This window comes from Neovison vison, chromosome 1, assembly GCF_020171115.1.
Source record: "Neovison vison isolate M4711 chromosome 1, ASM_NN_V1, whole genome shotgun sequence".
Taxonomy (NCBI): domain Eukaryota; kingdom Metazoa; phylum Chordata; class Mammalia; order Carnivora; family Mustelidae; genus Neogale; species Neogale vison.
Window position 1 is genome coordinate 305,392,265 of NC_058091.1, and position 15,074 is coordinate 305,407,338.

The window sequence follows — 15,074 nt, forward strand, 5'->3', positions numbered from 1 at the left end:
CAACTGTAAGACAAGTAGGGACAAAAAAAGAACTTGAGATCCAAACTGAGGCCCCTGAGATGCTCTCATTACTACCATGGGTCCCAAAGTGACCCTGGTCCAACTGATGTGCCTTTGATTATTTGGGCACTGGAAGAGTCCGACGACATGGTCAAACCATTCCCTCAAACTAAAATCACAGAGAAAGGGTTTTAGCGTCAGTTCCAAAATATGGACGATGTGGATAACTTCAGAGATACTTTCAAGTTATGGACCCTGAGGTGCCAACTGTTAGATCCTTTAAAGAGGCTGAGATCATAAAATAAAACCGGAAGTCAGGGAAAGCATTTCTGGAAAAGATGAGAAAACATATGTTAGGTATCCAGCCACCTGGTTATCTAGTTTGATACAGGGCTCAAGTCTGGAAAACCTGTAAGTGGCCAGAATTTACACGTTCAGCAGGCAGCCTCACAAGTGTAAACAATCATCGCTCAGGCACTTCATGACTGAGCTCCCTACCAAGTGCCCGAGACACAGCCAGCCCACAGCTCAGACCCGGCAGGGAGCAAAGCTAGCACGGGCTCTCAGACTGCAGCAGCCGCTACGTTCGGAAGGCCGGCCAAGCTCAGGGCAGGCGGGAGCGCTGCAGTACACGTGAAAGGGGCATACTGTTTTCGATAAAAACAGCTCTGAGGAAAAGCACAGATGTATACAAATATTTAAAAATTTTAAACCCTGAACAATACAGATGTAAACAACAAGACAGATATTCCTATCAAACATGACAGGTCAGTATCTCTAATATAAAAGAAGTACATTCAAATTCATAATGTAAATAGTCCCAAGAGAAAAATGAGCAAAAAATAAATGCAGAGGTTCTAAGAGGTGGTGGACGTTTTAGGTCGAAACTGCCATTTTTGTAGTTCAGAAATGGTCAGAGAGTAGCAATTTCACATCGTTCCACTCACTAAGGAATGTTGGCTTCAGGGTCCGTCGAGGGCAGAACCAAGAGGGTGGTGGGCTCGACCAGCGTGTAGCGGGAGGGGGCCCGGCTGAACAATGGCCAGCCCAGCCACAGCGGGACCACGTCACGGGAGTCCCTCCCTAAGAGTCATCAATGGGACCAGGAGGGGCAGCTCTAGGGACACCTTAAACAAAGGAAGTCGTTTCAGATCCCTCGGCACAGGGAGTGTGGGAGAGCCCAGGCCCCTCGGACAGGAGGGCAGGAGACCAGACCCAGGTAGGGACAGCAGTTGGGATGGCATCTGCTGGTCCCATCCCTAAAGCTTTTAACACAAAAGGCCAGAAGGAGATCGCCAAATGACCCCAAGAGGACAACCAATGACCGGCCCAACTCTGAACAGCACAGCATCGTATTTTTCAAAGAAAAGGAGTTACTGAACAGCTAAAGCTGGCCCTATATTAACACTGTGACTCGAAACAAGCTCCTTACCTTTGGAGTCTGTTTCCTCATCTCTAGAATTAGAACACCAATATTTACCTAGTCTGAGAACAGTTGTTGTAACCACATCTAAAAATATAAAAGGACATATTACGTAATCACTTAGGACAAACTACTTTAAAGACTTGAAACTTCGTGTATCTAGACATCATACCTTCTTCATACATGTGGCCTTTTGTGTATTTCCCCGCCACTCTTTTTTGCAGTAGTCCATGATGTCCATTTCAGGAGCTACACTTAACCTGGCTTCTGCAGAACAATCAGAAGGGGGCTGGGTGAGTAACGAACAGAGCACCGCCAGAAGAGCAGCACTGCTTTACCCAGCTGACTCTTCTCCTACCTTCACTCCAAAAAGCTCCAGAATCCCGCCACTACCCACCACCATCCCCTCACTCCCCTCCCGGGTCTCCACACCTTCTCCACACCGCAGCCAGAGCGATGCGTTTAAAACTTCAGACAACTGCCACCACCCCTGGGTTCTGAGAGCCCCAGAGCCTCCCTCGGGACTGGCATCGATGTCCTCACTTCCTACAGGGGCCCCCTGTCCTGCGCCCCCCACACTGACTGCTCCAGCCCCACCTGTGGCCTCCCCTGGACCTCGCCCACATACTGCGGGGCTCCGGCACCCCCTACAGGTCTCCGCTCTGACGTCACCCAAAACCCATATATCATGTCACACATACACACTTTCACTCTGGTCCCCTTACACGGTTTTGTTTTTCTTCTACGCACTGATCGACACCTCACATGTTTCTTTTTCTCCACTTCTCCCTAAACTCCCACTCCCACCCACATCCACAAACACAGCAAAGCACGAGTTCCTCTGAGGCCAAGGGTTTATTCCGTGTCTCAGCTGTGTCCTTAGTGCTTGGAGCTTCACTGACATGACGTGAGTATCATTCCACTCAAACCCACCGTGCAGGAGTCTGAGCTATGGAAATATACACCTGATGATTGTTACTTAGTTTTTTTATATCCATTATACAAAGAGATAAAACCTACTAAAAACTGTGTATTTATTTATTTATACTCTGCCCTCATCCCAAAAGGCTACAAACTATTAATAAGCCAGAAACTAATGAAGCTCTCTAAATGTTAGCTGAGCTACAGACTTCACTTGACTCTTGTAAGACATTTAAAATCCAAGTTGCAATCAGAAATATCACATAATAAAATAAATGGGCTTTAGATTCTCTTTGTTTAGCATACAAGGTTTGGGGGTTGACTTCGTGGTATACGTGCACGCACGCACACGGGTATGTGTGTTTTAGGAAAAAAGTGAAGTAATTCTCAGGCATAGCTTGACTTCCTTTTTAAATTACTGAAGAAGTAAATGTTAGCAAGGAAATTAAGATACAAAGACAGAAGTACCTTACAATGTACTTACTCCTGAGGAAAGACGTAAATTAACGACACATATTTACTGAATGTCTACCATGCGCCAGGCACTGAGCTAGAAACCAGGGTTAACAAGGCAGTGAAGACCCAGAGCCTGTCCTAGACAGACTGGGAGGCGACTGAAGAAGGAAAGAGCACGGACACCGACAGGCCAGGGTGTGAAGGAGTGAGGAGCATGAAGTCCTCCTCGCTGGTTACAGACAATTCTGCGACGGAAGTTAGGACTGGCGTACAAGGGACACACACCCTTGGAGCACACTATGCAGAGACCACAAATACCGGAGCCACACAGCCGATCCTAAATACAGACCCATCAGTGTTTAGATTCAAGAAACATTTTTTTTAGGGTCTACTCAGAGGAAAGAAGAATTCCTTGCATGTGCCTTCTCACTCACCTCCCCACAAAGTAGGAGGGAGAGCAAACATCCAGAACTGAGGCCATCGCTTGGACCATGTTCCCACCAGGAGACATTACGAGCCTGAACAGAGAGCACGTTTCCAGCCCAAGAAGGACCTCACGAGCTTGAAGTCCAGCCTTCCGGCTCTCCTGGCCTGCAGTCCTCATTCCCGCCCCCACGAAGGTAAGCCCTGGCCCGTGGGCGCGGTGGGCAGGTCCACCGTCTCAAAACTGAGAGGAGGAGGCAGGGGACCTCACCGGGTTAGGAAGCCAAGCCACAAGCGTAAGCCCTGCTGAATGAGAGCCTGCGGGCGGCAGCGGGGTGGGAAACGGCACGCCCACACAGCTGCGGGCACCTAAACGATACTTCAAATCCCGTCCCGCCGCTGTTCTTGGGGAGAAGGGCTCCAACAGCCCCTGCATGCCCTCCTTCAGGATAGAAGATGGAGGCAAAGGACAGGCAGCCCCTGACCTCAAACAGCTTAGACTATAGGACAGTCACAGTATATGACCGTTCGTTTAAATGCAAACTACGCAGACTGTTACTATTTCTAAGAAAGAACATTAAAAATGTCAAAAACAAAACAAACCCAAAGGAGAAGCTAAAAACCAGAGGGGTAATCAGGAGCTCAGATAACCAGGAGGTCTGGTCCTTAATCACTGTATGGTGACAAAGACAAGGATTCAGAACCTGGAAAGATGGGAACTTAAAACTGAACTTCAGAAAGCCAGAACTCAGGGTCAAAGGGTGGACCAGGGCAAGAATCTACTTTTCCTGTAATGGGCCAGAGAGTAAATAACACAGACTTTGAGGGCCATAAGGTTTCTGTCACAACTAGTCAACTTTACCATGTGTGAAAGCTACCATAGACAACAGGTAAAAAAGAAGCTCCAATAAAACTTTATTTTAAAACCAGGTGGCACATCAAATTTGGCCAGGCAGCCATAGTTTCGCCAACCCTGGGACATCTTTGTTAGCGAAGAGTGTTTGTTGCTTTTTGTTTGTTTGTTTTTGTTTTTTTTACAAACAGAGTACATAAGAAAACTTTCTGCACTTGGCCTGGGTTCTGGTTTGGGAAAGAGGAAGTCTCCCTGAGAATTCATAACCACAGGCTGGCTCTCATACAGGGTCAGGACGGGAATTCAGACGAGCCCCAAGACCCTGGAAACTCGATTTTAGAAACTGACATAATGTGGCCCAGGGTAGGTGACACGGTGGGTGCCCAACAGGAATAAGGCCGAAGCCTCCCACTCAGGCCAGACTGCACAAGCCCTCCGCAGATAAGCAAAAGCTGAGCTTTCAATTCAAACTTTGAAAAACAAAAAGTAAGCAAAAACAGCAACCAGCATAATTAGACCTGCCAAGATTTTCAGCGAATGAAATTATGAGACCCAAAGGAGTAGGTCTTAAATACTTAACGAAATAAAAGGCGTAAGAAACATGAGCAAAGGGCAAAAAACTATCAAAAACAGAGCCAGGCAAATCTGGAGAAAACAGCACTTCTCTTTCTCTTTTCTTTTTTTGTCTTTTGTTAAGACTTTACGTAATCTCTGCACCCAATGTGGGACTCAAACCTATGACCCTGAGATCAAGAGCCACAAGCTCCACTGACTGGGCCAGCCAGGCGCCCCCAGAACATCTCCAAAAATGAAAAAAAAGAGAGAAGAGATCTGAAGAAACTACCCAGAATGGAACAGAGGCTACACAATAAAAATATCTATAGGGGAGCCTGGGTGGCTCAGTCCTTAAGCATCTGCCTTCGGCTCAGGTCATGATCCCAGGGTTGGGGGGTCAAGCCCTGCACTGGGTTCCCTGCTTGGCGGGGAGCCTGCTTCTCCCTCTCCCACTCCCCCTGACTGTGTTCCCTCCCTCACTGTGTGTCTCTCTCTGTCAAATAAATAAATAATTTTTAAAAGATTTTATTTATTTATTTGACAAAGAAAGAGAGAACACAAGCAGGCAGAGAGGCTGGCAGAGAGGAGGAAGCAGGCTCCCCGCCAAGCAGAGAGCCAGATGCAGGGCTCGATCCCAGGACCCTGAGATCATGACCCGAGCCAAAGGCAGAGGCTCAACCCACAGAGCCACGCATGCGCCCCAAATAAATAATTTAAAAATATGTAGCTATGAAAGGGCATGTCATGAAGAGCCTCAGATGACTGAAGCAGGCGAGCAAACATCTACTCAGAGTTCTGAAACGAGTAAGTAGGGAGAATAAGAAAAGAAGATAATGGTGCGAATTCTCCCAAACTAATGAAAACTAGGCATGGAGGGATTCCAAAAGAAGACCTCAAGCAGTAGGCTTTTAAAAGTCCACACTCAACAGACATCAGAAAGAAACCGCAGAATACTGAAGATAAAGAGAAGACAGGAAAAACGGACACATTATCTATGAAGGATCAGTCTGACTGCAGAACTGTGAACTGCCTTATCTTCGGAAAGACTAACCTGCTCATCCGGAGTTCTTAAAAAGAAAACTGAGACTCAATTTGCAAGCAGAGCTTCCCACGAACAGACCCTTCCTTGCTGAAGCACTTATTTCAGGAAGGACCTTATTTCAGGAAGGGCAATGACCCCAGAAGGACTGAGGTGCAACCTCAGGCGAAAGCTGGAAATGACACAGCTCTCCCAGCCGCTGACACACCTGCAGAGGGAGGGCTTCCCCCGAGGACAGGGTGAACCACAGCAGAGCACCTGCAGAGTGACAGAGAAAGCAAGAGCTCCCTGCGGTGGGACACACAGCACCGTCTCCTCAGGGCCATGACTAACAAGGACTCCAAGGTCGTCACGAACGGGGTGCGATAGTGGCAGCAGAAACGGAGCATCCTCTGCAGTTCCATGGGGGACCGGGACAGGTGGCCCGGGAAAACTCCTGATGGGGACAACGACAGAGAAGCTGGTCCACGGGGCTACCCCAGTCAAGAGTTCCGCCAAGTCATTGCAAGGACGACTCAGGAAAAACCTCAAAATGACCCAAAAGCCTACTTTATATCATATGTTCCTAACTCCACACACACAATATTTTTGTGAACCGTAAACCAAACACAAGCTAGTGCTCAGAACGAACCAGAACATGTACGTTACACAGGTAGTGAGAGAAAATGTCACTTGTGAGTCATTTATGGCGGATTCCCCCAAGCGCAGCATCCCCCCTCGGCTCCAGCCCGAGCCAGCCAGGGAAGCGAGGGGCCTCTTGTCCTCAGACAGCCCAGCCGGCCCTGCCTGCAGTGGAGGCGGCCAGGGGACCTGCCTCCTCCTAGCAGCAATGGGCCCACGGGTGCGGGGATCTGAGGGGTTGGGGGGCAAGAGCAGGTGTGACTGAGCAGAAACACGGATAAAAGGTCATGAAACGAGAGAGAACTCCCACTACTGATCCCAGGATCATTCTTTCTTACAAGGCCATTTGTGTGCAAAGACACACAGAGCCAGCTTCCCAAGAAGTCCTTCCACTTGAAATGGAAAGTGCATTTCAACTCCAAACTCTCCCTCTAAGAACTGACGGAAATCACGGAACTAGAGGGCAGCGTCAAGAGAGTGAACAAATCCTCACAGAGGCAAACATGATGTGAATGTAAAGAACACAGGGAGAATATCTGCATTACGATTTTAAAACCTGAGAAACAGTACTCCCCAAACAAACCTCAGCAAAATGAATAATCAGACGCAGCTAAGACCATACGCATAAGAATGCTTCCTAGGAAGCACATCCCAGCATTTTATGAAAATGGCCATATCGACCTACTGCATTTCCTACTATAAACAGTAAGAACTCGATGAATAAAATGATTCCAAACATACCTGATAACCCTTTTTCATGTGTAAGTAATTCTTTCTCCTTTTCTATTTCTTCCGCGTCACGATACATGTCCTCCTCACTGAAATCACACCAAATCAGACATTTCAAAAATGTGTTGCACTGACATTTCCCTCCCACTACAATATGCACTTGCTTAAAAGATTTATCAGACACTAAAAGTGTAGCTTTTTTCATATTACATGATGATGATCTGATAAAATATGGATCTTAAACGCTGGACGCTCATGCTTCTGTCATTCCACTTCAGAGCTTCTTAATTTAAATGTGACACTTTCACATCACTCCGCTGGGTACGGAGTGAAGTTGAACTGGAAGATCTATGAATGGGAGCTCAGCTACATTCGTAAGCATCCTAGCATGCGTCTTATCAATGAAGCCTCGTCGCGATGCTATCAAGTTCCAGGAATGGAGACAACACTAATAAAAGTATTTACACAGGAATGCAGGCCAAGTGCTTTATTATGTCACAAGAAAATTTTACAATCAGTACTTTAAAAACAAGGATAGGAGACCATCCATCATTTTAAGTCCCCAAAGCTAAAAACCCTCCCAAGGCTTTTCCTGCTCCCTGACACCGGCCCCCATTGCAGCAACCAGCCCTGCTCCGTGGAGCACGTCCCTCCGTGGAGCACGTCCCCCACATACATGAAGTGCCGCCACCCTGATCGACTTGGTACTTATACGGTAGGTTCCTGAAGTCTCTAGTTCCATCTAGTGAGTGAACAAGAATATACTGTGTGCTAGAAAAGGAAAGAAAAGCCCACTCACTAGCTGCCAGACAAGGACTGAAAAAAGCTATCTCCTTTACCCCTCAAGAGAAGCCACAACTCGACAAGGAGGGGAAACAGAAATACTAAACCTATCTTTGCTAAAACCACAAGACCCAAACAGTCCAAAAAGGGACAAAGAAACAGTAAATGACCGAGGACAGGAAAGCCTCCATGCCAGTGGAGGAATATCTGCTGGACAGTTAAGACGGTAAACCTGCAGAAAACCCTAGAGGGGCTCAGGAACTGGCAGTGCCAAGCATTTTTCAGGGTACAGGAGACCCTCAGAGCTGAAAAGGAAGAAACTGGCCAAAGTACACATTAAGTGTAATCAGATGCCCAATTCCCTATACTTCCTCCCCATGGCTGCACAGCCCGCCCTGCACACCAGACAGAGGCTCCAGGCGCAAGGAGACACGGGAAGGAGTTAGTAAGATTAGGAACAAGCAAATTAAGCAAACGACCTGAGATACTCCCATTCCCAATTCCCTCGACAGCCCAGCTCCTGGTACAAGGCTCTGCACAGCAGCGGGAAAGAGGAAGAAGAGGCGAGCAGGAATAAGAGAAAGATGAAGGGATACTGAGAGCCATCTGCTATCCCCCCCCCCTTCCCCCACCTCACTGAAACCCTTTACTGGCTCTCAAATAAGCAGCGACGTTTATATGTGGACCTGGGACGCCTGGGTGGCTCAGTTGGTTAAGCAGCTGCCTTCGGCTCAGGTCATGATCCCAGCGTCCTGGGATCGAGTCCCACATCAGGCTCCTTGCTCAGGAGGGAGCCTGCTTCTCCCTCTGCCTCTGCCTGCCTCTCTGCCTGCCTCTCTGTCTGCCTGTGCTCGCTCTCTCTCCCTCTCTCTCTGACAAATAAATAAATAAAATCTTTATACGTGGACCTGACCCACCACGCTAGCCTGGATTCCAGGATTCCTCGACACATCCCCCGCTTCGGTCCAAACACCTGACCTACACTAGCCTATGCTTTTACACCTGTGACTGGCTCAATCCACTCCCTCTGCTGGAATGACTCACTGCCTAGGACATCAGGACACATGCGGTGGGGTGACGAGGCTGCAGAGTGCCGGAGCTAGAGCAGGGACCCCGAAGCTACAAGGTCAGCTTTTAACGACTCCTCGCTCCAGCCCTCATTAGCCCTGTGTGGCCATGGAACTGAAGTAACTAGACCTCTCGGAGCCTAAACTTAACCACTTAAATTTAACCAGCACAAAAAGGACAGTGAGAGAACTCACCTCAAAAGACTGTCGTGGAAAAGGACACATGTAAAATAGGAGCTCTCCCAAAAGTTAGCTGTTCTCACTCTCAAACTACACCACTGGTGCACAGTATTAACAAATAATTCTCCCAATGGTCATTTCTTACTCCTTTTTGTCTCTTTAAATAAAGGTAATGTGGGTGTGCCCATTTTTTTAAAATACTGTGGGGCTGAGGGAACGTATTAGGAAAAGGTACTTTCCATGTTCTCTGACCCCCATGAGATTCCACGTAAAATGTCTGCTGTCACACCAGAGGTAAAAGCAAACCAAAACCAGATTCACAGGGACTATACATCAAATGCCTAAAATAAAAAGTGACTAAATATGTTAGTTCTTCTTTTAATAACTTCATTGTACCTTCTGGCCTCCTCCTCAGCTTTATCAAATAGGAGAGAAATTCTGATCCTACAAAACAAGCATCGAAGTGAACCACTTTCTTGATGTCATCATCAGAAGCATGACTTTGGGCAAGCCACTTCCCTAATCCTAGCCTTGGTTTTTCTCATCTTCAAAGTGAGAAGAGCAGTCAAGGTCTGTACGATCTACATGGTTCCTCTTCCAGGTCTTAAGTTCTATGAGACTATGAATCTATGTGTTGTTAAAAACTATACTTCAAGCGAATTCTGTGGCTACGCTGCAGGCACATTTAGCTCCACCTCTGTCCTCTTCCTTTTTAATCTGCAAAATAACCCAAGTGCGAGCGCAACACCAGTGCCCAGAGGAAGTTCTCTGAACAAGCCTCTTGTACACATACAAATTCCCAAGAAGGCCAGCAGGAATGGAACAAAAAGAAATCAACGTGAGAACTAAATGCGAAGGGAAGACGGAGTAGAAAGGAAGATTATTGGAAATTAAAAGCACTGATTCAAGATACACAAAAGCAGCAAAGCAGAAATGGGTGAATGGGAGGCCCGAGTGCATTCAAATTACTTTAACCACAACCAGATTTCATTCAGATCCTGTGCACAAATGTCTGCTAACTTCCCTGGCCACCAAGGACAATATCCAAGGACATTTGCTAACTTTAAAAGACCACTAAGGAAACTGTAATATGGCTTTTAAAGGCTACCATAAAAATGATACTAAAGCTGTAATTTCTTGGAGAGAGAACAAATTTTAAGTTTAAGCAATACATTCAATTACTATGGTCAGAAAAGAAGATATTTAACAGCCAAAATGAAATAGTCATTGTCCCACATAAGGACAACCAGCTGGAGAGAGAAAGAGAGAGAGAGAGGTGTGTGAGAACAAGAGAAATAATAATTTTACTTAGGAAAATAGTTGACTCAATAATCTATTGCTTTAACCTGTTTAAGTATCAAAATATTAAGGCTGAAAATGACAAAATAAAATATTTATATATTACACAGATATATTTATTTATATTTTATATTTACGTATTATTTGTTTGTTGTATGTTTATTATATTTAAACTAGAGGTTTGAATTTTTTGTTTTGAGAAGGGAAGATAGTGAAATAATGAAAAGAAAAAGGATATGCATTGTAAAATAAAAATCGTTGATGCTGACCAGCTTCAGAAATTTAGTAAACTTTTGTGTTTATATGTCAACTTGGGATGGGGATGGGAAGTGTCTACTGTTCAGCACTCAACAGGCCACTGAAACCCATGATCACCACAGCAAAAGGTTTCCTTCTAGAAAACATAGGAGATAGCTAGAAAAGTAAGCCAAAGTCTTAAATATGACTTGATTTCTTGTGGACTATGGCATGTGAGTCAGGCTCAATTACATAATTGAGTTAAATTTTAAAACCAAAATCCAATACGTTCTACTTAGAAAATTCTTGGTTTAGCACACTGCTATTTTAAAGTGTGTATTTTCAAGCTCTGGTTTTCTTTTAAGCTAGAGATGAAATATCTTAATACTGAGGCAATATATGTGATTGAATAAATTATATGATTTTGCAGACCACATTATAATCTCTCTTGCTCTGTTCGAAGAACTGCATAACAATAAAATGTTTGAAAATTTAATTTAAAAATGCTTACTACATACAGATACAATTATACTGTTGCCAAGAACAAAAGCTATCAACTGAAAACACAGAGCTCAGTGAAGCAAGACATTTCTGTAGAGCCAATTTTTCAAATTCTGATACAACATGTAATATGAAAAAAGTCAATTCTAACATATATGCAAAACTAACAAGACAGTATTGGAATCTCTCACCATTATGAACATTTGCATTAAGTTCCCCTTAGTTGTCTAAAAAAGCTAAGTATGGCTTTGTTCAGCTTTCTGAACTTGAACGTTGCAGTTCATGCTTAACTTGGCCTATCACAGAAGACCCATCACCCAGGCAGTGTTGGTAAGACAGTGTCAACCACTGTGACACCAATGTATCTTCCCAAAAAGGTACAGGAAAAGCAAAGGCCACTCAACCCAGCCTTTCTCCACCACTTCGCGGTTGTAGAGATGGGCGAACAACACATCAAATGCAGGAAAGTACCGGCACCCAAGCCAAAATTCCACCCCCTTCTGTGAGTGGACTTTCCATGAAGGCTCGTGCTACTCCACGTGACTTCCAGAGGTATCTGGGGACAACCCAGATATCCTCAACAATGAGGTTTGAAACAGTCTTTACTTCCCGGTTGGACAAGGGGCAAGAGAGAATGAGGGAATGGCTGTTACCCCATCAAACATATCCCACAGGAGCTAAGGAGTGAGGCGAGTGGGAAAACACACTCCCGCAACAGCATATTAGCAACATCCAAGAACAATGGTTTAAAAAACTCGTTGTGCATAGCCCTTTTGAAAATCCATAGCTCCCATCAGAACCTCAGCCCAGAAAAAGAAATACACATCAAATTTCACCTTCCATTTCATAGAGGTTCACAGACATATGCTCCCCACCACATACAACAAGCCTAGGGACCCTAGATTCAAACCATGTCGCACCATCGGGCAGGCAAAGACCGGTCTTGAAGTAGTCATGCTTCTCAGTTCCCTGAGCTCCTCTAGCCTGGCCACTGACCATGTCTCAGGACCATTTTGGTCCTCAGGAACGGTAACTTATTTAGCTAAGGGCAAGAAATGGACACAGCCTCAGTTTCAAATGCAGCGGTGGGGTGAGCAGGGGATAGCGCAGAGCAGATGTGCTCACAGAAACAGTGAGGAAGCTCCAAGAAAAGTCAACCAAATCTGGTGTGACCTAAGACTTCTTCAAATCAGACCGTAAGCCATCTTGTGAGCCATCCTTAGGGTCTGTCCACGGGATGCCAACCAACCCCGGTTCTCAAATGAGCTAGATGAGGTAAGGGGAGAGTCATAAATCATGTTCCTCTGCCTGGTTTTGCTAAGAAATCCAGAAAAAGATGGGTATGTTCCCATCGAAGCTTCAGGGAACATGGCCCAGAAACCTACTCCCTGTCTCCCTGGCCAAGAAGGACCTCTGGAATCCACCACTCAGTTTCCTCCTGGGTAAGATGACAAACCTGGGCTGGTTCCCCACCGCCCCGTGCTTCCTTTCAGACTAAGTCTGTAAATCTATTGACAGCGGTTAAGGGGTGTGTCTTAAAACCTTTTCATTGAGGAAGAGTGCTCCTTCCCACCACGGCCTATTTCCCCAGGCACCTGGGTGGCTCACAGGGTTAAAGCCTCTGCCTTCGGCTCAGGTCGTGATCCCAGGGTCCTGGGATCGAGCCCCGTATCAGGCTCTCTGCTCAGCGGGAAGCCTGCTTCCTCCTCTCTCTCTGCCTGCCTCTCTGCCTACTTGTGATCTGCCAGGTTCTGACTCTGGAAACTACATCCAAAAACTTGCCAAATAACTATACGTACTTTTAAAAACATGGTTCTGGATTCAAAGTTTCTGCATCTAGAAGGGGCATTAGAATGCTCCACTCAAGGCTAAGGTGCAGCTTCTGAGGGGCAGGGTCTCTAACCAGGGAGTTACATAACTAGCCACCAGGGCAAGAGGAAGGCAGCAGCAGTTAGTAAACAAAACGGGCTGCGGAGGGGCAGAAGCAGAAGACACCCCCTCTCGCCCACCCTACCCATTCAATTTTACCCTCTGTGGAGTCTGAGGTCGTTTTCTAACCCAAAGAGCAAACCAACATCAGCTCCCAGATGGGCCTGCACAGTGGTTTCAGTTAAAGAACAAAATGCTAGTCTTTAAAAATCAGGATATTTCATTAAAAATTCAGGATATTTGGACTCTTGAAATATAGAAAATTCAGCAAGCAGAAGGTAGAACCTCCTGGACTCTGACCCCAACAGTGATGGACACAGCTCTCCAGAAACCCATGGTACACCTGGCCAGCCTCACTCACCTAGGTCACCCGAATAGGTAGAGTTTGAGACTGCCTACTCCAAATCTTTCCCAGTAGCCATTAACACACTAAGTATGGATAATACCATTCCAGAAGCCTTAGGTGCTCAGTAAATGAGAAGGTCAACAGCCATGGTCAAGAACCATGCACATCAATGTCATTATAATACAAGAGCTGCACAGCAGGCCCACCAAGGACCCCTTGCCCAAAGGTGGGGGGGATCACATTTGAACACACCTTACAATTCAACTTGCCAGCCAATTAAGCTGTCAGAATGGTTATCTGAATGCTTTCATCAATTCTGGAATTCAAAGGCATTTGCATGCGCCTAGAACCTGAAAGTGTAGAAAACGTTCGTCTTCAAGTCTATATTCTGCCTGCACCTCAATCCCAGATCCTTGCTAAAAATATCAACGCCTCCGGTTTGTGCTGCCTTCCTCACAATTCACTAAACAACTGATCTAACCGGCGCTGCCTTTCCTATCTAAAAATAAAGGGGTAGGGGGACAGCTAGTTAAGCCGTTAATGGGCAAAAGAGAATTGGGTCAGACTCCGACCAAAGTCTGTTCAACAGGTGGAGCGCTCATCAAGCGGCGACTTGCCTTTCGAGAACAAACTTGTCGCATGGCTCAGTTTTCCTTTGGCTGTGACAGAAGCAACCTTACTTCCCCAGCCAGGTCGGAGGAAAGATTCACTGAGTTAGAACAGTACGCTTTTCCGGTTTGTTTCCCAAGTTCCTGGAGCTTTCATTTAACTTTAGAGCTATGCAGATGTAGAAACAGGGGCACTGGATGACCAGAACTGTGAGACCCCGGGCCCTGCGGGAAAACATTCTGTACGAAGACTGGACACAAGTGTCTGAATTCCACTCCGTCGCCGACCTTACCCAGAACCAAGGGTGCGAGAGGCTCTCGGCCGGCTACTCCCCAGCCCAGGCCAGCCCACGCCCAGCCTCCCCACGGGGAACGAGCCCCGCGCCCCCGCCCGCCCCCGCCCGCCCCCGCCGCGCCCCGCGACTCACTGCTCGGCTGGGCACAGCACCGCGGACCGCGGCTGCCCGCCGGCCGCCGCCTTCCCGCCCTCCCGCGCCGCCGCTCTCGTGGGGCCCGGAGACGCGGCCCCCGCCTCCCGCACCAGCTTCTCAGCACGGCTCGCGCCCGGCCACGCTCCGGGCTGGGGCATGGTGCCCCGACTCATGGGACCGCCGGCGGCCGGGGCGCCACAGCGGTTCCGCCGCTCCGAACGATCCGGGGCCCCTCCCGTTGGGGGGCCCGGCGCGGCCGCGGCCGTTCTACTGCCCGCCGGCTTCCGAGGCCGCGCAGGACGCTTCCGCACGCGTCACCCCCGCCCGCCCCGCGGCCTCTGACCCGCGAAGAGGGGGCGTGGCCCGCTCGGACGGGGTGGGCGGGGAGCCCTTCGTCGCGGCGCCTGCGCAAGCCGCTGCACCAGCTGAGCCGCGGGCCAATACGGCGGCCTGCGTGGTGCGGACACTGCGCATGCTCCACACGGCTGGTCCTCGCTGGGGTTCCCCGCGCGTCTGGCTTTCCCTGGATGTTGGGGCCCGCCTGGGAGGTGAGAGGGAGGGAAAACGCTGGACGAGCGAAGGATCGCATCCTCGGTGAGGAGGAGGAAGGCTCGCCCAGGGTGTGAAGAGCGCCGGCGCTTTTGAGCAGCTTGCAGTGTCAGTCCGGGCTTCA

The 15,074-nt window shown here is 47.7% G+C and overlaps 1 protein-coding gene across 1 annotated transcript in view; it reads right to left on the bottom strand.

Moving 5' to 3' along the window:
- OTULIN (OTU deubiquitinase with linear linkage specificity) overlaps nt 1-14,659 on the bottom strand; it is a 28,032-nt gene extending 13,373 nt beyond the window's left edge. The window contains exons 1-3 of the mRNA XM_044233711.1: nt 14,399-14,659; nt 7,033-7,109; nt 1,596-1,690 (exon numbers count right to left, since the gene is read on the bottom strand). Coding sequence (XP_044089646.1) covers nt 1,596-1,690; nt 7,033-7,109; nt 14,399-14,574 — 348 coding nt within the window. The 5' untranslated portion in view covers nt 14,575-14,659. The remainder of the gene's footprint in view (nt 1-1,595; nt 1,691-7,032; nt 7,110-14,398) is intronic.
- Between the last annotated feature and the right edge of the window lie 415 nt (nt 14,660-15,074).